The sequence below is a fragment of the Hyla sarda genome, chromosome 7, assembly GCF_029499605.1.
Source record: "Hyla sarda isolate aHylSar1 chromosome 7, aHylSar1.hap1, whole genome shotgun sequence".
In the NCBI taxonomy this organism is placed as follows: domain Eukaryota; kingdom Metazoa; phylum Chordata; class Amphibia; order Anura; family Hylidae; genus Hyla; species Hyla sarda.
This window is the reverse complement of record NC_079195.1, coordinates 32,693,466-32,718,413: the sequence shown is the minus strand read 5'-3', so window position 1 is coordinate 32,718,413 and position 24,948 is coordinate 32,693,466. Positions and strand designations below refer to the sequence as shown.

Sequence of the window (24,948 nt, the reverse complement as noted above, 5' to 3'; positions counted from 1 at the left end):
ACAGATCTTGGCACTTAAGGGGCCAAAATGTTGACGCAGAGGGGGGGGCATAGTACAGTCATGTGGAGGGGTTCTCTAAAATGTATCTATTAGCAGGACAGGGGCTAAGTGTGTGTGTGTGTGTGTGTGTGTGTGTGTGTGTTTTTATCAAGGTGGAGCTAATCACTGAGAACCCCCCCCCCCCCCCCAGAACAGGACCCCATACCTCCTTGTGCATGGAGCAACGTGTTTTCATGCACTGAACACTCTAAGAGAGCCAGAGATTTTAAAAAAGTGCCGTACGCTGTATCTCTGACAGTGCATGGATAGATATCAAACAGGTAGACAGATGTGATGGGGAAAGATAGACGTTCTCCTGTCAAATAGGAGAAGCCCTCATACCAGGAGGGAAGGTACAGCACCTAAAACATTCCCCAAGGAAATGGGTAGCGGCCATTACCTAAGGCTCTGACTGCCCCCAGCAGGACAAGGTGAGAGGAAGCAATTAGTTCTTCCTGTCAGACCACACACGGCCGTAAGAGCTGCTGACAACTTGTCGGTTTATAAAGAGGTTAACAGCATTTTAACAGATACTACCTACAGGGGGGTTGTTTCTACCTACAGGGAGTGGTGTGTGGGTTTCTACTTACAGGGGTATCTGTTACTACCAATATTTCATTATAATTTATTTATTTTTGTTGGGGGGGGGGGGTTATATTTGGGGACCTTTTATTGAATTAAATACTCTGACTTTAAAGTGTTTGAAAACAATTGTGCCCGTTTATAAATCCAACACCATGCAGGACTGATCTTAAGTTATCCTGAATTAGTCTACATAGTCGTCTATCATTCTGCAAGCTTCAGAGCTGAAATCCTACAGTATTCTTTGCTTGCTATTGATGCTTGTATGGACTACAGTACAGACTCTAGTAAATTCTATCCCCGTCTACTTGCTGGGATCATGATGGGGCAGATATATCTTCTGTAACAAACACTAGGTGTAGCGCTGTTCTCTTTTTGCTATCCTTTAGGTCAGTGTAACTATGGAAAACTCCAATGCGTATACTGCTGTACTGAAGGAAGGCGAGCAGAATGCTTGTGTGTGCGCCAATGGTAAAGCCGCCTACACCTGGGAAGTACAAACCACCACCATTGGTAAGGGCAGTGATGTCTCTGTATAGAAGCCAATGTACACTTACTGAATTAAGGGTCTTTCTTATATCTGGTTTGTTCCTTTTTTATTAGGTGAGATCAGTTTTACAGTGTCCGCTCAGACGACTCACATTGGCCAGTCTTGTGATGGAGCAAATGATAAGTCCCAACCTCCCCGCAAGGACACTGTTGTGCAGACCATGATCGTGGATGTAAGTTCTAGAGCTACGAGAGGCTTGTTCCATATACCCCCAAATTAGTTTGGTCCTGGATTTTGGGGTATAATCTGGACCAGTTCAAGGCATATTACTAGGATGTAACCCAATATCTTGCACATGCAGTAGAAGAAAAAAATTGAGCCATTGCTGATGTTCACAAGTCGAGCAATTGCCCTTTTTCCTAGCAGACTACATAAAGCAGTGATCTCCAAGTGTGACTCTCTAGGACCACACTTTGAGACCACTGATCTAAAGAGTGGACCGCCAAACACCACCTAAATTTCCCTTTGAGGGAAGCATACACAGGAGCTGGGCTCCCTTCATAGATGGTGAGGGCTGGCTGCTATTAGCAGCTGGTACTTACTGTTAATGACCGACATCAACACGACTGCCAATGTCTGACACTCTTGAAATGCCACAATCCACACCAATGGCGCCATTTAAACAGAAAAATGTGTATATGCCGCGGGTGTTGGCATCTGATCAGCACCCTCTCAACACTATCAAAGTGATAACTTAAAGGGGTACTCCAATGGAAAACTTTTAATTTAATTTTTTTCCCCTTCAACGAACTGGTGCCAGAAAGTTAACCAGCCTTGTAAATTACTTATATTAAAAAATCTTAATCCTTCCCGTACTTATCAGCTGTTGTATATTACAAAGGAAAGTTCTTTTCTCTTTTGAATTTCTTTTCTGACCACAGTGCTCTCTGATGACACCTCTGTCCATGTCAGGAACTGTCCAGAGTAGGAGCAAATCCCCATAGCAAACCTCTCTGGCTCCAGACACTTCCTGATATGGGCAGAGGTGTCAGCAGAGAGCACTGTGGTCAGACATAAAAGAACAACTCTACTTTCTCTGTATTATACAACAGTGGAGAAGTACTGAAAGGGTTGAGATTTTTTTTTTAAATAAAAGTAATTTTAAAAATCTAACTTTCTGGCGCCAGTTGGTATGAAAATGTTCTGCCGGAGTAACACTTTAATGACAGGAGTCCTTTTTTTATTTTATTTTTTTGAAGGCCTCTGTGCTAGCCCTATTGGCTCTGCTAATACAGACTGTACAAGCAGAGCACCCATTAAACTGATCAATGATGTGCAATTTTTGTGTAACACGTTAGGATAACTTCTCAACGTCAGTGTTAATATAATCTACAAGAGATAGAGGATGCTTGCTACATCTGTAATTCATTTGTAGCCCCTGCATGGTTTCCTTGCACATTGGCACTGCCAGACATCTAGCTGTGTAACGCACAGACGGCTCTATTCACCTGAATGGCGCTATGCCACAATACCCTGGCATGTCAGCTGGCCAGGGCATAACTATGCACAGACAGAATGACTGAAGAGACTGCAGTGCCAAATCTGCACTTTGGTTCTCTCATTTTCAGATAACCCCCTACTCCAGGGGAAAACAACTTGTGCAGTTCTTTTCTGTCTGACCAGTGCTCTCTGACACCTCTGTCCATGTCAGCTGCTGTATGCTCTGCTCTGGACACTTCCTAAGTACTGCAAGGATTAAGATTTTTCTGATAGAATTAACTTTAAAATAATCTGTTTAAATTTTTGGAAAATTTGTCTTCCACTGGAGTACCCCCTTTAAGTTCCAATTACTCCCAACTATAGTCTCAAATACGTTAATACAATAAAATCTGCATAGGCATAAAAATAACACTTGTATATATTTTTTTTTTCAGCCTGAAGGAATTTATCAGGAACTGACTTCAAGCAATCTTGTATTTGTGCAAAGTAAGAAACCCGCTTGCTCCTTTTTGCTCAATCTTCATAGGTGTTTTTTTTTTCTCTCCTTTCTATAAACTAAAAAAAACTTTACCTTTCGTAGACAACAACCTTCAGCTACCGGTCAGCATAACTCTACCAGTGGCTGTGGTGCCTGACTCCGCCAAACCTTATGTGACAGCTGTTGGTGAGTGTTTCTGGGTTCCTACTATTCTGAAATACAATATTATACATTGACGGAGAATAGGTAGATAAAGGTGGGGAACTGTGTAGAGCGCTCCTGCTGTCAAAGGACGGACTCAAAATGCCACGGTAGCACATGACAATTTATTGAAGGGTTTTTAAAGGACCACGTGTTTTGGCGCTCGCATGCACCTTCATCAGGTCCACAAGAGAATACTAGCAATGCGTCCTGAAGTGCCGGCTGTGCTGGAGTGGCATAGCCACACGGGTCTACAGAGAAGAAAATTTGGCCCAGTGATTTAAAAAAAATTACTAGTTTTTAACTCTTGCACAGATATTGGGCACGAAAATAACTGGTTAGCCAATATACACCCATTCCCTGTTCAATGACTTCTCCATATTCCTCCCAGCTGACATCTTTGCACTGCCGTTGCGAAGCCTCCAGAATCTGCTTCAGAAACCCTATGGATGTGCAGAACAGAATCTTGTTCGCGTGGCCCCCATCCCATATGTCGTAGCATATCTGAACGTCACAGGACAACTCACAGAGGAAATACTCCAGCAAGCAAAGAATTACATGTCCGAAGGTAAGAATTGGGGCTTTTTGTTTTAAGACTCCTGGATCTCCCACAAATGGCTTCTCCTAAAATGGTTAATTTTGTAAAATTGTAAATCTCCTGGTGTTTTGGTTTCTAGGATATTATCGACAACTTTCTTTCACTTCTGGTGGAGCCTATCGAGCCTTCGCCAACTCCATAGAACCAGTTAACTCTTGGTAAGTAAGACTAAAATAACTAAAGTAAAAAAATTCAGAATTTTTTTGCTTCTATAGTGCAGTATAGGCTATTACATAATTTAGAGAGTCTTGTATGTCTTTTTCATGCCTCTTCTTGCTGATATAGCAGGCATGGGAAAGGCTCCATTTTGATTTGCAAAAGCTTGAGCTCTGTAATGACACAAATTTCTATTGATCCTGTGGGTGTGGTGTTCGATGACTGCACCTGGTCATCTCATCAGGCTGCTAGTGCTGGTGGTTGCCCAGGTTAACTAATTACTCATAAGTGAGCAAAATAACACATTAAAACTGCATGTAGTGTGAATTAACCCAAACATGTGCATTTATTAGCAAAAGATTGCCAGAAGAAAGTGATTTGCTCTATAATCACAATTGAGGTGATTCATGAAGCTTTAAATTCTTCAGGCTGTGTCGGCCGACACGCCCCCTCCTATAGACGTCAATGGAGGGGGGGTGGTATGATGTGATTTCACAAGGGTTGTAACGTCATGACCACTGCCGCAGAAACTCTGCCTATGTTTAGAACATCAGGTGCTGCAGGAGATTGTGGGGGGCACCAGCAGCCGGACCCCTGTGATTGTAAATCATATCCCCTATCATTTTGAGAGTAAGAGGTCTCGCAGCAGAGTACCCTTTTAAGTGCATTCTCTAATTTTGCCATGATTTGGGGAGAAAAAAAGTACACAGAAAAAATATATATAATAGAGGTTGAGAGGGTAGATTGGCAGCTTAGCTAAACTCTAACTCGTTGAATCTGCAGGCTGACTGCCTACACCTTCAAGACGCTTGAAAATATCAAAAACTATGTCTACGTTGATGAGAACCGACAACAGCAAACATTGATATGGCTGGAGAACTCCCAAAAACTGGAAAATGGCTGCTTTAGTGCCCAAGGAAATCTCTTCACAATGCAGGTAAGAATTCATGTATGAACAGGAATGTGTCATAAATGTAGTTTGTCATGTGGATTTTTTTTTATTTTTTATAGACTTTACCCTAATTGGTTTAACTCATCCCTAGTGATGTTCAATCTGAATTTTTTAGCAATTTCAGGAACAAATCCAAATATTGCTGTGATTTCGATCGCACAAATCACTTCATTAAACTCAATTTAGTGCAGTCCAGGCTCCAGGGCATCTAAAATGGCAGATCCACATGTGACAAGGAACTCGGGCTGCATTCGATTCAGGGTCATCCAGCCACCCCTGTGATGTCACAGCCCTATATAATCGGCAGAGAGAAAACACTTTTGGGTGTAATACACAGCGACTCCACTGCTGCAGTGGGGTGTACAGCAACTCTAAAGCTTAAAGGGGCCAGTTAGGCTGAGCACGCACTAAAAGCCATTGTCACCTGCTATTAGAGTGCCTAATAGTACTGTACTGGGCTCTACTACAGTGATTGCGTACTGCTGCAGTTGGTTGTAAAACTAACAGGGGCCAGTTAGAGGGAGCAAGAAAAGCCAGTCACCTGATTACAGTGCCTAATACATGTTGTGTAGCAGAGCTTATTGTACTCTCAGAGTGTAACCTGTGCGAGCATAAGTAGTGTGTTTTTTATTTTATTATTTTTTCCCCTGAAACTCATTTGGGCCTACTTGCTGTAAAAGGCTAGCCAAAGCTACACCCTTGTTTTTTTTTAGCCTTATACAGTTTGTAGTGGAGCGTATTGTCCTCCTCTCATAAGTGTAACACACACTCAGCTGGTGTAGATGTATGTCAGGCAGAGAAGTGCCAGGATGTGCAAAGGAGTGGAAGAGGCCTAAATTCATCAGGCAGAGGTCGCAGCAGACTAGGGGCGAGTGGCAGCAGGAGGAGGGGAGGGGAGGGGAGGGGGGGAAGGAAGAGGAGAATCGGCTACTTAGCGGTGTGGCAGTTTTTCATCAAGCATCCAGTATGTTAACCTGGCCACATGCAAGATGTGTCAGCAGAAGGTGAAGCGTGGCCAGGGTCCCAATGTTGGCACCAAGGCCCTGCATCAACAAATGCAGAATCACCATAAAGCAGCCATGGAGAACCATGGCTCTAATGCAGTGGTCCAGCCTGCTGCATCACCCAGTGGCACACCACTCCATTTCAGCCAGCCAAGGCTCCACCACTTCATCCAAAGGGAGCTGTCTGTTATACTAATCTTCTGTCACTCCAGATGCTCCTGCTCCTCCTACTTTTAGTCATTCTGCCAGCAATCCATCGGCGGAACAATGTCGGACAATAGTATGCGCCCACTCCTCCAACGACGCAAAAGCTGAATGTGCTCCGGTCAAAGTTGTTGGTGCTTCAGTCCCTCCCTTTTCAAATGGTGGACTCTGCACCTTTCAAAGAAATGATGGCTTGTGCCGAGGTGGAGTGTCCCAAGCCATCATTTCTTTGGGAAAAAGGCAGTACCAGCCCTTCACAACTCTGTGTAAGAGAAGGTGGGCCAGTCCTTGACCCTGTCGGTATGTCCTTTACGGCCCACTGGGTAAATGTGGTTCCTGCACAGCTCCAATAGCAACTTGGACAGAACGCTGCTTCTGCCTCCACACTCTCTAAGGCAATTGGTCCTGTGACAGTTTGTGACTTGCCTCCACTGCCCACACAAGTCTCAGTGCCCCTCCAGCATACCAGGTGTGCAGGGCACAGTGGTGTTGCCCTGTTCTTCACATGGTTTGCTTCAGTTCCTGAAGTCATCCCCCCCCCCCCCTGCATCTGCAAGACATCCTAACAATGGTAAGGAAACTTTGCATGCACTGCAGCCACTCGTACGCCGCAAAGCACACCCTCAAGCTGCAGCGTCAGAACGGTGTTCCCCAACAGTCTGATTTGCGAAGTTGCCAAATGTTGGAATCCCACCCTCCATATGTTAGACCGACTATACAAAGGACATCACCAATTTCTTGATCCAAGCAGATAGGGGGACTCCCCCTGTGTAACTTCAATGTCAACCAATGGCAGCTCATACGTGACGCCTGCCCTTTGAGGAAGCCACATTAGTCAGTTGCCAAGATTACGGGATGAACGTCATTCCACTGCTTAATTTCCTATACATGTGGTGGAAACTATGGCAGGTCAGGGCACTGGAGACGTTGTGCCTACATCTCATGGTCACATGAGCCCTGTGGGGGCTGAGGACGAGGGGCACAATGAAGCACAGTTTGTTTCGCAAAATGGGCGGTTTTTCTAGCCATCTGACAGGAGAGGAGGTCCAGCCGAAGGAGCTAGAGGGTTGAGACAGAGGACCCAGACACACCTTAGCAGTATGCAGTGGAGATGGAGGCAGGGAGTCCCTCTGCACTCACCTTCCACTGCCATGGCCCCCCGCCGCACTAGTCTGTCCACAAAATTTGGAGAGACTTGCCTCTTGTGAATAATCAGGCATGGATCAGCCAGGATTTCCACCCACTGATGCATCAGAGTAGACTGACCATGGTGCCAAACCAACACTTCACAAATATGGATAGTGCTAAACATATATTAAGGTGCTGCACCCCAGTTACAGATATTCCTCCATCAGACCAAGTATTGAGGATATGCATTAGCTAAAACTTAACTTTTCTTAGGATAAAATTATATAGAACCCATTTAGTTTTTTGCACACTTTTTTTTTTTCTCCTTTTTTCTTAGATATATTAAAAAAAAGTGCCACCTACACCACTAAGTATTGATGTGATGCAAAGACCTCAAAGGTGGAAGGGAACAAATTTATGGTCCATTGTAACCGGTGTGGTTAAACTTCCCCCTGTAAGGCCCTACTCTCGCATTATTAATTCCCTTCTTGGCAAGTGTTACTCGCCCTAAAAAAGGGTGGCTCCACACAGGAAACTCTTCCTATTTTCCATCTATAAACCCTTTTTTAGGTGGCAATAGGAAGAGGTTCCTGTGGGATGGCCCTTTTTTTTATTTTTTTTTATGGCAAGTAACACTTGCCAAGAAGTGAATTAATAGTGGGAGAGTAGAGGCTTACAGGGGAAGCTTTTAACCACATCGGTTACAATGGACCATACGTTGTTCCCTTCCACCTTTTTTAGAGGTCTTTGCATCACATCAATACTTGATGGTGGCACATGTTTGTTTTTTGTTACACCTTTTGTGAAATAAAAAAAATTGACCATATTTTATCCTAAGCATATTAAGTTTTACCTAATGCATATCCTCAATACTTGTGCACACTAACACTTTTACAAAAGAGACCGTTATTCTTCTGCCTACCTGCCTCAGCTACTGTTCTGATCCTGCCACACATCTGATGCCAGGTTCTCCTTTCAACCACCTTCGTCCTGGGTACTGGTATTGCCACCCACTGCCCCACACGGTCAGCAGGTCACTTTCAGGACTCCTGATGCCACCTCAAGACTGTCACATTCTGCCACATATGTTCTCCTCATGCTGATGCCAGCTCCTGGTTGTCTCATACTGCCACCATACAGTCTCCTCTTACTGATGCCACTTCTAGTCTGTCATTGTGGCACTCTGCGACAGTGATTCTAATAGCGACGCCTTTAATCTGGATGTCATACTAGATAACAGTATTTCACTAACACAGCACACTACCTATGTGTGTGTTACACAGCAAAGTGTTCTACACCCCTATTGAGGCTCTCTGTTGCCCAGAAATAGCTGTTTTTAATAGCGATTCGCCACAAATAGATTCAGACCAAACCAAATTTTTCAGGAAAATTCTGCAAATCTAAAACTTTTCAAATATTTGCCCATCTCTAAACATCATGAAATGCAAAAAGATTCTCACTTTAAATGACTCAGAACTTAAAATTATATATATATTTTTTATATTTTTTTACATTGGACAACTGAAGATGAACATTAGACCTGTGTATGAATAGATGTGTAATTTTATATAATTTTTTCCTCTTTTAAACAGAACACAGACAGCGATCTCCACTTTACAGCTTACCTTGCTATTTCTCTTTTGGAATCTGAATACAGTTTGGGAGTAAGTAACATGTCTTTGTGCAAAAATGTGATCAATAAAATTGATAGAGAATAAATATATATTCATTTTTTTTTTCCTTAAGGCAACTTTATTGAATGGAGCTATGGAATGTCTGAAAAATGCATCAAAGAGCGAGCAGAAAATCGCTGACCAAGTCCTCATGCTCTATGCCTTCTCATTGGCAAATCTTCCAGAATACCGAGAACCCTTGCTTCAGAGTCTGATGAAAAAGGCCATAACTGAAGGTTCGATTGTCAGATGCTGAGAACTTACTTGACTTTCAAATCACCTTTACTGATACTGTATTCAAACAGGTTTTATATTTTGAATGCAGGTGGCACCATTCACTGGGAAAATGATGAGACACCCAAGAATCCAAGACCGGTGCCATTTTTCTTGCCTCCAAGCAGCTCAGCCAATGTGGAGATCACATCCTATATGTTGCTTAGCATGGCTGCTGTTCCCAATGTATCTAAGGAGGACCTTACCAAAATGGCCCAGACGGGCATGTGGCTTGCTCGCAATCAAAACTCTAACGGTGGCTTCCGTTCCACACAGGTAACAGAGCTATTATCACCATTTTTAGAACCAGTTGCCAAGTTTAATGTTCAACTGGACCATCAACCATTTTTCTTGTCTTATTTATCATGCAGGATACTGTTGTGGCCCTCCAGGCTATGGCTGCTTTGGCTAAACTTCTATACGTTCCTGATTCTCATCAAACCGTAGTGGTCAGAAGAGGCAATGGAGAAGTAACCACATTCAATCTAAATAAAGATAACAGACTAGTGGTCCAAAGACAGCCTCTACCAGATGCCAGTGGAGAATACGTCATTGATGTCAGTGGGTCCGGCTGGTGCATGATACAGGTGACTTATAATTTTTAGACCTTTTTGTAGCTCTTCAGCTTTGTTGGAAGCAACTATATAGTAGTTTGAGTCGGGGGCATATGTATAGTGGTTGGTGTCTGAGTGGCCTTTCAAGACACCAGTATTATAAATGGCACATGGAAGCTGGACACCTTTTTTACATATATTTCACTTTTGCAAGCTTCACGGTTTGGCACTGATCTGAGGTAACTCTGTAAAATCAATCTGATGCCTGGTCCTTTCCCTTTGGCTGATAGTTCTTTCAGGGTTAATATAATTGATGGCCTCATTCTATCGCCCATATATTCTTGACACTATTATAGTAGTAAGGGAACCTCACTGTTCAACCAATGTGGTTGTCCATAAATATGTAAAAGTTGAGGCGCAATGTATGCTTGGCTCGATGTATAGAACAAAATTATATTGAAGGATGCCAAACACTTCTTGATGATTATCTTTGTGCGCTTTAGTACTGAAGGTTCTTTAACACTGGCAAAAAGTTATCCATCAAACATGGCGGTTCCACAACAAGAAGTAGACCATAGGGGTATCCCGCTGTCATGTTCATCAAAAATTAGTTTCCATTGCTGTGTGAAAAATAAACAAGTGTTTAAGCCTGTAGTGCCACCACAGGTGAACAAAAGCATTAAAGGCCATTGGAAACAATAGGTTGTAGGATCCACGTACACGGTGGATCCTCCAGAGTGAGAGACGGCTTTGTTGCTGCTTATCACTGACAGGTGAGGATGCTGCATATGGGACCCATTTTCTTTTGACACTTAGCTCTTAATATTGGTTTGTTGTATAAAAACTAAGACCTTTAAAAATATATTTGGGGGAATTAATGAAGACCGGCATTTCATGTGCCAGTCTTAAAGGAAAACAATCATCCTGTTCACCCACCCTAAACCCAATACACTGGGTTAGTGTGGGTGAACAAGGATCTGAGGAGGGTTCACTGACTAATATACGTACCTGTCTGAGTGAGAACTACACCAGCTCAAAACGTATGCAAATTCTGATAACATTTAATTTTAGTAAACCTGGTGGGTGCCTGAGGCATCAAGCATTTGTTGTTGCTCACTTTTTAAACATGGGCAGTGTAAAACTTCCAAAAATCAAATTGTTGTGCAAAAAATATGTTTTGCCTCAAAGCAGGTAGAAATGAAGTTCCCCCTGTTTGAGTGCTTCTATCTTGAGGAAAGGACTTAATTTATTTTATTTTTCCCCTCTTTTAATAGACTACTGTTGGGTATAACATCCCGGTGCCCAAAGAGAATTCTGATTTCTCATTATCAATTTCCTCCTCATCTGAGAACTGTCTTAATGGAGTGGCTTATACCTACACTGTTAACATCGCTGTCAGGTACAGTACTAGAAAATTACACTTTTTTTAATTTTTTTTTTACCTCCCCGTTTAACCCCCACAGAAAAGATAAATAGAAAAGATATATATATATTAGAATTAGAAAAACCCTTTACTTACCCTTCTCGCTGCCACAGTCTCTCCCCTGCAAGCAGTTACTTGTGTCTGCATAAGGACCTTCCCACCCAACCAGTGGCTCCTTGTGCCAAAACAGACCCAAGAAAGTGGAGTACCCTTTTAGACAGGCTATCCCCTATTCAAAGGAGAACATGTCTGATCGCGGGTGTCTGGCCGCTGGAGATCTCCGCTGCAGTACCAGTCATCTGTTGCATGGAGTTGACTCCACTCCATGCTCGATAACTGGGGATCACAGCAGCCACGGCCCCTCCATTCATGTCTATGGGAGGGGGCGTGAAGGCTGTGTACTAGCCGTTCTGACCTCTCAAATAGACATGAATGGAGGGGGCGTGGCATGTCACCATCATGGTCAGCCACAGGCTTCTGTGAACGTGACACTGTAATGCCAACCTGGAGATCATGGGGGAGATACAAGCGGTCAAACCCCCCTCGCGATCGGCTTTTTTTTTTTTTTTTTTGGATAAGAGGTCTAGGGGCAGAGTACACCTTTTTAAGGAAGGCTGAAAGGAAGGGATGAATCATTTTTTAATATTTTATATATTTTTTTTTAAGCTATGGAGGATCCCGCAACGAGTCTGGCATGGCAATTATAAATGTGAGATTGTTGACTGGTTACACTGCAGAATACTCTTCTTTACGCAAGGTAGGTTTTATCCCTAATTTACTTACACCTAAACCAAAGTCCTAGTACTTATTGGTCACTGTTTCAAACCCCTTTACTTGATTCCTAACAAATCTGTTAATCTCTTGATAAAAGAAGTTACTAAGAAACAGCTCTAAAATATTGCCCATTGTGTCCCCCCTACCCTGTTTCCCAACCAGTGTGCCTCCAGCTGTTACAAAAACACAACTCCCGGCATGCCCGGACGGATGCTTGGAGTTGTTGTTTTGCAACAGACACCCTTCTTGGGGAAACACTGATCTATAATATTTGAGGAAAAAAAAAGATATTGGAAATCCTGCAGTTTTCAGTCTGGCCACTAGGCTTAATAAGCAGACTCTTCCTGTTATTGAGAAGACTGCTGAAAAGTTCTCTCCAGATAAAAGGAATACAATGAAAGACACCAGTGTATAGATCAGACAGGATCAGGTCTTCTACAATAGATAATGGTGAGTACACCACCTCCATTTCTCTGCACAGGTTAGAACAAGCCTAGAAAACTCCCATAGAAGTCAACGAGTCCCCTCCAGTCTATTAAGGCCATGTGCCTTCTGTAGAGCAGATCACCAAATGCTGTTAACAGAGCAGAAGCTTGGGAAAGCCTTTTTTATTTTTTTATTTTAGTATATTAAAGGGGTACTGCAGGTCACTATATATAGTATATAGTATATGTATGTGTATGTATGTTCAACTGGCTCCGGAAAGGTAAACAGATTTGTAAATTACTTCTATTAAAAAATCTTAATCCTTCCAATAGTTATTAGCTTCTGAAGTTTTCTAACTGCTCAATGATGATGTAATGTCCCAGGAGCTGTGCATGATGGGAGGATATTCCCATAGGAACTGCACAGCTCCCTGGACATGAGTAATCAGAGCAGTTAGACAGAAAACAGCAACTCAACTTCAGAAGCTAATAAAAAAAATCTTAATCCTTCCAATGGTTATTAGCTTCTGAAGTTGAGTGTTTGTTTTCTTTCTAACTGCTCTGATTACTCATGTCCAGGGAGCTGTGCAGTTCCTATGGGAATATCCTCCCATCATGCACAGCTCCCGGGACATTACAACATCATTGAGCAGTTAGAAAACTTCAGAAGCTAATAACTATTGGAAGGATTAAGATTTTTTTAATAGAAGTAATTTACAAATCTGTTTAACTTTCCGGAGCCAGTTGATGTATATAAAAAAAAATTGCCTGGTTTGCCTGGAATACCCCTTTAACTATCGGGAAATAGAAACCAAGAGTAACAAAGTAAAAACGGATGTATCTGGTTCCAATCAGTTTAAAAAAATAAAATCTAGGTTACTAATTCCATCAAAAAGGACCTACTCTAGTTTTAAGGGAATTAAAAAGAAAAAGCAGAGTTTCTCCATTGTAGGTTGTTCCGGAATTACGGAAACAGCAATCTAGAAAAATTCCAGCAGCACACACTAGTGAGAAGAATCCTGTTTATTCCATAATGGTGTCCCACAGCCAGCAACGTTTCGACCAGCTCACCTGGTCTTAAGCATTGTGCATATCGATCTCTCTACACCACACAGGGAGACCTGAGGTACTCAATAGAGGATTTTACCAGCGATGCCTCAGTGCGATGGCTTTAATGTAGTTTAATAAGAAGCAAACTCCAAATCCCACCTAAACTAGAAAAGCCTCAACTAGTATTTTAGAAGATGTTGTATGCACGCATGGTAAAAGACCAACTTTTGTGGCCTGTTGTGCTTGTTTCCCTTATTTCATTTTATTTATTTTATTTATTTATTTATTTATTTTTTTATGATCAAATGGCTGGATAACTTGTTCGTTTTTATTTCTTTTATCTTGCAGTTGATGGATGACAAAATTATTAGCAAATATGAAGAAACCCTGAAAGGAGAAGTCATCTTATATCTAGAAACTGTAAGTGAGATGAAGAGTTAAGCTCTCTATTGTAGGACAGAATGGGGGGGGGGCTCCTGCTGTGACCAGTGAGACCCCTACTGACCACTACTGTATTTTTCGCCGTATAAGACGCACTTTTTCTTCCCCAAAACTGGGGGCAAAAGTTGGGGTGCATCTTATACAGCTAATACACACCCCTATCGTGCTGGTCCCTGCGGCCATCAACGTCCGGGACCCGCGGCTAAGACAGGACATCACCGATCGCAGTGATGCCCTGTATTAACCCTTCAGACTTGGCGACCAAAGCTGACCGCCGCGTCTGGAGGGAAAGTGACACTAACCCGGCTGCTCAGTCGGGCTGATTGGGACCGCCGCGGGGAAATCGCGGCTTCCCGAACAGCTTACAGGACACTGGGAGGGACCTTACCTGTCTGCTCCGTGGCGGGATCCCCTGCATGGCCGGCGCTCTCCTTCGACGTCCTCGCGCACGCCGTCCCCTCATCCAATGGGAGCGACGTGATGACGGCGACGGAGAGCGTGGATCCCGGGGAAGATGTCTGGAGCATCAGACGCAGCAGTGATGGGTCCGGAGCGGCGGGGACACGTGAGTTCTACGTCCTATCCAGTGGTCTTCAACCTGCGGACCTCCAGATGTTGCAAAACTACAACTCCCAGCATGCCCGCATGCTGAGTTGTAGTTTTGCAACATCTGGAGGTCTGCAGGTTGAAGATCACTGTTGGGTTCAGAATCTTTTTTTTTTTTTATTTTTTTTTTTTTTTTCTAGATTTAGCACCTTTAGGATGCACTGGCATATAAAACGCACCCAATTTTATAGGGCGAAAAATACGGTGTGTGTATATATAGATGGAAAAAGAGTGCGGCTGTAGTCTTAACTTCACAACTTGCTGATTGATCAGATTGACAATAGAGCCAATCTCCAACTCCAGTATCGGGCAGGGGAGTGAAGCCCACAGCCGCACACTTCTAGTGTTTGGGGGTCTCAAATATGCCCAGACCTGTCAAAAGTTCTAACTAGTCTAATACAAAACAAAGTAATGGATGGTGGAATAGGTAAAACTGAGGAGTGTATTCTGCCCATACACCTTTATCAGTCTGTTGGATAATGAGAATTAAAAGGCTATGTTAACACTGGGAATGACTGCATGGAAAATGTCCATGAGAGCTGGCATAACATGCTGGTGCCAGGATTGTTTGGCAATGTGCCATCTCATACAGCAATGCATTTCTGTGCAGAGTCCACAGAAAATGCCTATTTTTCTGCCAACACCTGGATTGGAATTTCCATGCCAGATGTTTCCGGCGTAGAAATTCTGCTGTGAACAGTGCAGCAGAATCCCATTGAAATCAATGACTCTCGTGGTGACCCAGTACACAATCATGTGTTCTTCTGTACTCCTGCCCATCCTGGTTGGCAGATGCTACTCAATGTCAATTATGGGTCCCCTCTCCTCTAAACTTTCTATTTCATAGGCTAGGTTCACGTCACGATTTAATCTGATTATCAGACCATAAAATCAGATTGCAAAAAAACATACATATGTAAAAAATTCTTTTCATCTGTATGATCTTAAAATAGGATAGCAAATTCCATCTGATTTTCAATAAAAATCTGACCCTGTTTTTAAATGTAATATGGCAATATAGTTTCATATATTTGAAGTGTTTTGAAGTCTACTGCGCATGATTACAAAAAATTGTTAGTCTGATAAAATGGCAGTCACATGATTACTAGCGATTTTTACATAGACATAAATAATAAAATTTAAAAAATCGGACACCATTTCAATCAGATTTTAAATCTGGACAAAAATGGTCAGCCCCAATTTTACCTCCGATCTTAAATTGAGCAAAATCTGATGTGGGTCAAAACTGATGCATTTGTTGGCTATCATTAATAAATGTAAGTCAATGGATATGACTTTGCATGCAGATTTGTAGGCTTTCAAAGTTAAAAATCATTAGTAGAATGGTAAAATCGTGATGTGAATGCACCCATAGTCTAATGCACTCTTACATAAGGGTTAATGTATTTGTACTTATGTACTTGTTGCCTTAAATCTCTTGTTGCGAAGGACCTTGTTAAGGGGGAGTATGCAGTGGTGAACGTGTGACTTAGCTGGCCAATGGGAAGGCTCTAAATTGTCCCCATATATAGTGAGGTCAGGGTACAGCTCCCAAAGTCTTTGCTGAGATATAGTTTGGTGAGGAGTGAAGTCTGTCTGTGAGGTGGATCTGAAAGGAGGCCTGAGGCCTAAGTCCAGCAACAAAGCATAAACTACTACAAGTCAGCCCCACTACCGAGGTGAAAGTAAAAGCCTTGTGGTAAGTCTTGGGAATATTATAGTCTTGGGAATATTATAAAAGTCAAATCAGCAAGTGAGTAAAGTCCAAGTCTGCAAATTATAACGTGGGCTGAATCAGTCATATACAACACAATCAACTATAGAAGTGAAAGCAAACCGATAAGCTTCCTTAAGTTCACCCTGCAACTCCTTCATGCTAATCTGAGCTGTAACGGATCGTACCTACCATCTTTCCAACATCTGTAAAGCAAGTCAGTTAACCGTAACCTTGAGTCAGTGATTATTTGCCCCGTGCCTGGAACCAGTGAAGCTGGCCTACCTCGGGTGGTGTATAGGTCCACCATACCCTGGCGTCACAATTTGGTTAATTACACACATTACCCCCATCCGACACCACACTGAAATTCCTCATGAAAATTTAGCAACAGTGTGGAATCCTGAACGGAAATTCTGCCGTGTGAACATGGCCTAACTGTACTATTTTTTTATTTAATTTTTCTTTAGGTCACAAGCGAACCTATTAACTTGTCCTTCAGGGCTTTGGTGGGCCAGCGTGTCCTGAATGTGAAGAGCAGTTCTGCTGTGGTGTATAGCTATTATGAACCAGGTAATGTTTCAGTGTTCATTTTATGCGTGGTTTTAGTAATCTCACTGTGGTGGCCCAGTATGGGAGATGTTACCCTGTACACTTGCTGCCCTGCCCGGCAGCCTCCCTTCAGTGTCCCATGGACTTCCTTGTACTTTCCCCCTGTACATGTTCTGCATTATAATGTATGATACAATGTCTTGTTGCACCATGTGATTGGGTCACCTGGTCGCTGATACCTCCTGGGTAACAAAGAGTGACCTATGGGCTCCCTGCTAGTCTCTCCCATATAAGCCCTGGGTGGAGCTAGCTCTCTTCTCTTTTGCTCTTTCCTTTTTGGAGAGAAGTCTTTGCTAAGGTCAGTCGTGCCTAGTGTGTCCAGAGTGTTGCAGGCCTCTAAAGTACTGCAGCCACCATCAAATGCAAGTAGGCTGAAGTCATAGCTTTCAGTCATCAAGTCAGTCCCTGTTATCAGTCAAGTCAGCATGGCCTGCATTATATTGTCCAGTCCTCAGTCTCAGCAAGCCCTTAAGGTATCGGTCACTGGTCACCTCCTTGGGCCCTGGCTGTAGCTTTACTGAGGGTAGACAGATGGTAAAGTCTATACAGTTCAGTTATCTGTAACTTGGCGTCAGAGGCATTATTGCCCCAATGCCTAGCCCAGGATCTAGCCGTATACCTTTGGGTGGTATTGAAGATAAACCACACCCTGGCGTCACAAATACAAGGTGTTAATGTCATCTGCCCCTAGGGTAACAGTTGGCCTCATCACACCCCGTTACCATGGCACATTAAACATTTATGCATGTTCATATGTAGGAGAGCTGGTTTTGATGACTATGAAGTATATTGTAATTTGGTACAAAGTATAAGAATATAGAAGACTTATCAATAAACTGCAGTCATTGAGCTTGGACTCCCATATTATTGAGTGGATTAGGCAGTGGCTGAGTGACAGACAACAGAGGGTTGTAGTCAATGGAGAATATTCAGAGCAAGGTCTTATCAGTGGGGACCTCAAGGATCTGTATTGGGACCAATATTGTTTAATATCTTAATTAGTGATATTACAGAAGGTCTCAATGGTTCCGTATTGGTATTTTTTTTGCTGATGACACAAAGACAGGGTTGATGTTCCTGGAGGGATCCACCAAATGGGAAAGGATTGGGGACACTAGAAGAGTGGTCAGAACTCATCCATGTTAAATTTCAGTTGCCAAAGTGCAAGATAAGCACCTGGGGCATAAAAACTCTCAGGTAGAATATGTGATAGTCCTGACCTTAGTATCTGAGGAGAGGGATTTAGGAGTAATTATTTCAGAAGACTTAAAGGTAGGAAGCAGAAAATGCTAGCAGAATGCTTGGATGTATAGGGAGAGGTATAAGCAGTAGAGAGAAGTGCTCATGCCGCTGTACAGAACACTGGTGAGACCTCTCTTGGAGTATTGTGCGCAGTACTGGAGGCCGTATCTCCAGAAGGATATACTCTAGAGAGTTCAGAGAAGATACTAAACTAGTACATGGATTGCAGGATAAAACTTACCAGGAAAGGTTAAAGGAACTGAACATGTATAGAAGAGACAGAGGGGATATGATAGAGACTTCTATATACATAAAGGGAATGAACACAGTAGAGGAGAGGAGATTTATACAGGGAAAAATCTACCAACAGAGGACATTGTTTTATATTAGAGGGGCAAAGATTTCTACAGTAATAGAGTAATACTTCCAGATGAGAGTAGTGGTCGCTGAAAATGCAATGAAGGAGTTTAAGCATGCATGGGATAGGTATAAGACTATCCTTCATATAAGATATAAGATAGGAATAAGGCTATCCTTCATATAAGATAAGTATAAGGCTGTCCTTCATAAAAGATAGGGATAGGAATAAGGCTATCCTTCATATATGAAGGATAGCCTTATTCCTATCCCTATCTTATATGAAGGATAGCCTTATACTTATCCCTATCTTAGGGATAAGTATAAGACTATCCTTCATATAAGATAGGGATAAGTATAAGGCTATCCTTCATCCTTCATATAAGATAGGGATAGGAATAAGGCTATCCTTCATATAAGATAGGGCCAGGGACTATTGATAGGATTCAGATTATTGGGCAGACTAGATGGGCCAAATGGTTCTTATCTGCTGACACATTCTATGTTTCTAGGTTTGTTCTGTACAGTGCAGGAAATAAGTTTTTATTCATAGAAACAAACAGACCTGAAGTGACGAACTATAGGGACTTCCTAGATCATAAGATCTTGTATGTAATCTAAAAAGGCTATTTTACAATCCAAGGTTTGCGATAGTCATAGACATTATAGTGCCATGGTGTGTTATCTCAATGGGGGAGGGGGGGGGAATTGGCATCAGCCTCTTTAAAGGGGTACTCCGCTGCTCAGCGTTTGGAACAAACTGTTCCGAATGCGGGAGCCGGCGCTAGCTCGTGAATCACACCCAGCCACCTCAATGCAAGTCTATGGGAGGGGGTGTGACGGCTGTCACGCCCCCTCTCATAGACTTGCATTGAGGGAGTGGGGTGTGATGTCATGAGGGGGCCGGACAATGACGTCACGAGCAACCCACGTCCAGCGTTCGCTACTCAGTTTGGAACAAACTATATTGGAGTACCCCTTAAGGTTTTTTGCCCTCCTCTGGATCATATTACACTAAGGATATAGGGTGAACTTGATGGACTTTAGAACCTACCATTTTGGAGCCTTTATTAGCTTGGTTACTGTGTTAATCACATTTTACACTCCTACTTAATGTATTTGTATTCTTCCCTCCAGAGGAGAATGGCTATGGATCCTATCGCCATCCGTGTGCTGATATAAAAGGTATGAATACATTTCACATGTGTACATGGGTCTCTGTGACCTTTGCAGATACTGGTTGTGTAACCCCTGAACATATACCTCTCACATATAATATGCCACTCGGACATCCATCATACACAGGGACTTTAGGCTTAAAAATATATAAGGCAATATATACCACACACTTTAAAAAAAAAAAAATAAAAAAAAAAATAGCTTAATGGAATAGCATGGAAGTCTGTGCCATTCCATCCACCAAACCATGATGGGGACTACCCAAACTATTAGCCAATAGTGTTGAGCGGCATAGGCCATATTCGAATTCGCGAATATATGGACGAATATTCGTCATATATTCGCGAATATTCGTTGTTCTCGTTTTATTTTCGCATATGCGAATATTCGCGTATGCGAAAATTAACATAAATGAATATTGGCATATACACAATTAACGCGCGCGTAAATCCGCATATGCGAAAATTAGCACGCCAGTCTCACACAGTAGTATTACAGCCTTCTTTACACCACACAAGCTGGAAGCAGAGAGGGATGATCACTGATGTGTACTGTGAAGAAAAAAAACAAAAAAACGAATATTCGTAATTACGAATATATAGCGCTATATTTGCGAAATTCGCAAATATGCGATATTCGCGAATAATATTCGAATTGCGAATATTCGCGAGCAACACTATTAGCCAATGAAGACCAAAAGTCATTCTGGCCTCAGCTCTAAAGGTTACATGTAATGTATATGCCAGGACCTTTCCCAGCACATACTGTAAACATGTACAATGTGAAATCAGCTGGACATTAGTCACATTTAAATGGGTACTCCGATAGAAAAGTTTTCACATCAACTGGTACCAGAGTTTTTTTTACTAGTTTGTAAATTATTTATATTCAAAAATCTTAATCCTTCCAGTATCTATCAGCTGCTGTATAATACAAGGAAAGTTTTTTTTGTTTTTGTTTCCAGTCTGTCCATGTCGGGAACTGTCCAGAGGTGTCAGCAGAGAGCACTGGGTCAGAGTAGAAGCAAATCCCTATAGCAATCCTCTCCTGCTCTGGACAGTTCCTGAAATGGACAGAGGTGTCAGCAGAGAGCACGGTGATCCAACAAAGGAACTACACAACTTCCTCTGTAGTATACAGCAGCTAAGTACAGGAAGGATTAAGATTTTTACATAGAAGTAATTTTCAAATCTACTGGGGCCAGAAAGTTCTACAGATTTGTAAAGTGTTTTTTTTTTTTTTTTTGGTTTTCCACCGGAGTACCCCTGCTGCTCATCCAGTTTGAGGCTCGATAACCTTGAATAATGGTAACATAGCAGCACACCAGCCTCTAATTCCAATCATGTTTTGGTGATTTTCAATGCAGTATGAGGACCTTTTTTATATGCACATATTAATGGGAGTTTATTTTTTGTGTTATAGTTTGACTTTCCCGCCAAAGGAACTCCGACAACAATTCCTAACCTCTAGCCCTGTGTGATCATTCAAGGAAGACTTGAGCTGAAGGATGCTAGACCTTCTTGAGAAAAAAAAGTTTATTAAATATTTCTATTCATAAATCAATTGTCTGCTTTAATTTTCATCAAAGTACAAAACCACCTAATGTAACAAGAAGCCAAACTCTTGTATGCACACTCTACATAGGCAGTGCTAGGACTACAACAGAGTTCTTTTGGCACACTACGAAACTAAACTAGAACTCCCAGAAATAACAAATAGGTTAAAAAAGGTGTGTGTGTGTGTGCTACTCAGGTAGTGGATCCTGTCAGTGAGGTGAGGGCATTGGTCGTACCAGGGGAACGCAATCTAAGGGGTTACTGGTCTTCACCAGAGCCCGCCGCAAAGCGGGATGGACTTGCTGCGGCAGGTAACCCCCAGGTCGTTCCACCCAATAGCGACTCAACCTCACTGACTGCTGAGTCAGGCGCGGTACAGAAGGACTAGGCAAAAGGCAAGGTCAGACGTAGCAAAAGGTCAGGGCAGGCAGCAATGGTTCATAGTCGAGGACAATGGCAAGGGTCTGGATACACAGGCAAAGGACACACTGGAACGCTTTCACTGGCACAAGGCAACAAGATCCGGCAAGGACAGGAAGTGGGTTTTATAATGTGGAAGTGTTTGGTACTGATTGGGCCAGGCACCAATTAATGGGGCACTGGCCCTTTAAATTTCAGAGAGCCGGGACAGGACAACAGGAGGACGGGGCAGGTGAGAAAATTGGGATGTGAGCGGGCGCATCCGCTACGCGGATCGCACCCCCGCCCGGTGACAACAAAGCAGCGCTCCTGGTCAACAGGTCTGACGGGGCGCTGCACGAACGCCGTGAGCACTGGCATTTCTTCCTGCCATATGTGGCGGTATCTTTTACAGTCTACAAATCTTCAAATACTAAGAATAAAATAAAAAATTTACTTCCAACACTGGGATGGTGCTAGAGTGCATATCTTCATCAAATGAATGAGCAACCAGAGGTACTCTGTTATATATAATAAAGATGTCTGAAACTGATCGAGTATAGTGGGGCCTAAAATACTGAGGAAAAGTAATTAAGAGTACATGTGATTGTCTCACAGCTAAAATCCCATGGATTGCAAGATGAAACACATCATTTAATAGGGTTTGCATTAATTTCCCCATTGTCCGGCAACTATAGGCCAGTAAGCCTGATTCCTCTTCTACCTTATTAATGGAGATATCATTTGCTTATTCCTAACCTTCTGGGACAACTCCTGTTAACAGATTACTGGGAAGTGTTTTGCTAGTACATCACTGAGCTTTTCTTTAATAACATTGGGAGGGATATTTAAAGAATTTAGTGCCACTTTTTTGCCTTTGGCGGTGCCTCTGTGGCTTGAAATGTGGTGCACAGTATTTAGCGCTGCCATATATTCACATATTTAGCACCAGATTAGCCAATTTTTTTAAGGGGGTGTAGCCAGGCTTTTTGCACTTGCCACACTATTTTAAAAGGTTTAATACCACTTTCTGTAATACTAAGCATACCTGGTGTTAAATGGTGTGCTAATTGCCCCACATTTTCACAAGACCAAACACACCACTAATCTCATTGTTCTTATCTTAAAGCACACTGACCAGTGGTCCCAATTTTTTACCTACGATATTATCCAATGCCAAATTCCTATTTGTGAGTACTAAAAGTGTGGCTCCTTAACTACTTGTTGTAAACAAATTTTTGCAGAGCAGCACTCCTGATGAAAAAAAGAGTGGGTGCAGGCAGAGACACAGCCCAGTCCCAGGCACTGTAGACAGTATAGAAAGCAAATCTGCAGCACTCCAGTGTAGGCGGTAAGATTGTTTGTTCCATCCAAACAGGTGCAACATTTCAGTCGCCAACTGCAGCCATTTTCAAGCATGCTGCAGTTGGCGACTGAAACGTTGCACCTGTTTGGATGGAATAAATTTCATCTTTTACAATCTACACTGGAGTGCTGCAGCATTGCTTTCTACTTGTTGTTGTAGAGAGAATCCCAGTAGGAAATTTAGAATAATCTGATAAAATAGCTAGTTCTGCCAGGAGTACAGTCTCCCATGACAATGTCCATTGTCAATGTCTTCAACAAATTTGCTCAACTAGTAGATCATCCAATTCCTTTACTTGGCCAGGCGGTCTATATAAATCGCACCTACATGAGTCACAGTTTGGATTACATTGCAGTTTGGTAATCATACAGACTCTCTATGGCCCTGTAGTGTAGTTTTCTTCGTGGGTTTAATTCCCTACAATTTTTTTCCCAAGATTTCCCTACATTTTGCACTTTATCCTACCGTGTGTGTGTGTACATACGCATGCTCTGATCTGTCTGGTTTTCCTCAGCTTAAATCCACCACATTTTCTTTGGAAACCTTGGTAAACATGTTGGGGTTTTGTGAAAAGGTCAGACACTCCCTGTTCCCAGACAGCCATTCCCCTTTCAGGTTTTCTCAGTAAAATGGAGTTGGTCAGGTTTTTTCATTTCTGGCACGGAGACCAAATCTGGCACACAACCCGACAAAACGTTGGCAGACACTCATGGTCTTTAGACTTTTTTTTTTTTTGTCTAGAAAAGGTGCAAGCAGGGTTGATTTGCACCTTTTTTTTGGTTTACATATTTCTGCTGACTTTCAGTTGCAATCCATGGCTTTTGGCAATACACGATATATGGAAGGGATGAACTGTGCCTTTTTGTGAAAAGGCGCAAAGCCACTGAAAACTCTAAAACTACATCAGCCCAGACTTAGCTTTTTGGTGTATGTAAAGAGAAATTTCTGAATGTGACCTGCACAACATTTATCAAATGCTCTGACATTTTAATCTGGTTCTCCTACACATTGTGATAGATTTATGTGTGTAAATATAAATCTTATATACTGTATATATAAAATGCCCATTTAGGGTGAAGACTCAACATTCCTGTTTGTCCACTCCTCCCCTATCTGCTCTCTCTCATATCACCCCTCCCATTGTCTGAAGATTTTGAACAAAGAGCCTGGGAAAGGCTGAGTGGCATGCCTTTCCCCATAGCAGGGGGTGGGAACTTATGTTAATGACAAAGGTGATAGAAGCTTGAACGATTTGAAATAAAGCCCAGTGGACAGCACACAGGAAACACTAAAGCACAATGGCTGTCTGATTTATTTCTCTATGCTTCGGTGTATACGGGTTTGGCCGGGAGTAAGATAGAGACAAGAACGCTGAATTAATCCACCACAGATGGCGCCCAACGTGGGGCTGGGCTATTTCATTCATAATCTAGTCGATATGCAACTCTTGGTGATAAGAGTTAAAGTTCAAACACCACTTAATATAGACACCATTCGAGTTAGATTAAAACATAACTTTTACTGATATTAATAGAAGGTAATGAAAAAGGGGGGGTACACATAAATTGTGGGCATAAGGAAAAAAGGGGTACAGGTGAAGCCCTAATCTTAAAGTCCCTAATAAATTCTAACTATACGTGTGGAAATAGAAAGAAAAAAACAATAAATGGGGGGGTAATACAATGTAATCTTAAAATTGTGGTAGGTCTCTTTTGCCTACGCGTTTCGCCTTCCTTAGTAGTGGGGCTCATCAGGGATAAGAGAACCACAAATAACACATGATATAAATGTGTACCTAATAGGTACACTCATTTATATCATGTGTTATTTGTGGTTCTCTGTCCCTGACTGTACAAGCCCGAACAAAATCAGCAACATCTGTTTCCAGGGTAGGCCACCAATAAAAACGAGAGGAGCTGGACGGATTTCTTGATGCCAGCATGGCCGGCGAGGTGTGAGGAGTGTCCCCACC

General features: G+C 42.4%; 1 protein-coding gene across 1 annotated transcript in view; it reads left to right on the top strand.

Moving 5' to 3' along the window:
• LOC130282158 (ovostatin-like) overlaps positions 1–21,214 on the top strand; it is a 41,424-nt gene extending 20,210 nt beyond the window's left edge. Inside the window, exons 20-36 of the mRNA XM_056530122.1 lie at positions 1,011–1,134; positions 1,225–1,343; positions 3,046–3,097; positions 3,192–3,275; positions 3,682–3,858; positions 3,968–4,046; positions 4,828–4,981; positions 8,925–8,996; positions 9,079–9,241; positions 9,331–9,554; positions 9,650–9,865; positions 11,107–11,231; positions 11,922–12,012; positions 13,853–13,924; positions 16,736–16,838; positions 19,614–19,661; positions 21,078–21,214. Coding sequence (XP_056386097.1) covers positions 1,011–1,134; positions 1,225–1,343; positions 3,046–3,097; positions 3,192–3,275; positions 3,682–3,858; positions 3,968–4,046; positions 4,828–4,981; positions 8,925–8,996; positions 9,079–9,241; positions 9,331–9,554; positions 9,650–9,865; positions 11,107–11,231; positions 11,922–12,012; positions 13,853–13,924; positions 16,736–16,838; positions 19,614–19,661; positions 21,078–21,082 — 1,908 coding nt within the window. The 3' untranslated portion in view covers positions 21,083–21,214. The remainder of the gene's footprint in view (positions 1–1,010; positions 1,135–1,224; positions 1,344–3,045; positions 3,098–3,191; positions 3,276–3,681; positions 3,859–3,967; positions 4,047–4,827; positions 4,982–8,924; positions 8,997–9,078; positions 9,242–9,330; positions 9,555–9,649; positions 9,866–11,106; positions 11,232–11,921; positions 12,013–13,852; positions 13,925–16,735; positions 16,839–19,613; positions 19,662–21,077) is intronic.
• The last annotated feature ends 3,734 nt before the right edge of the window (positions 21,215–24,948 follow it).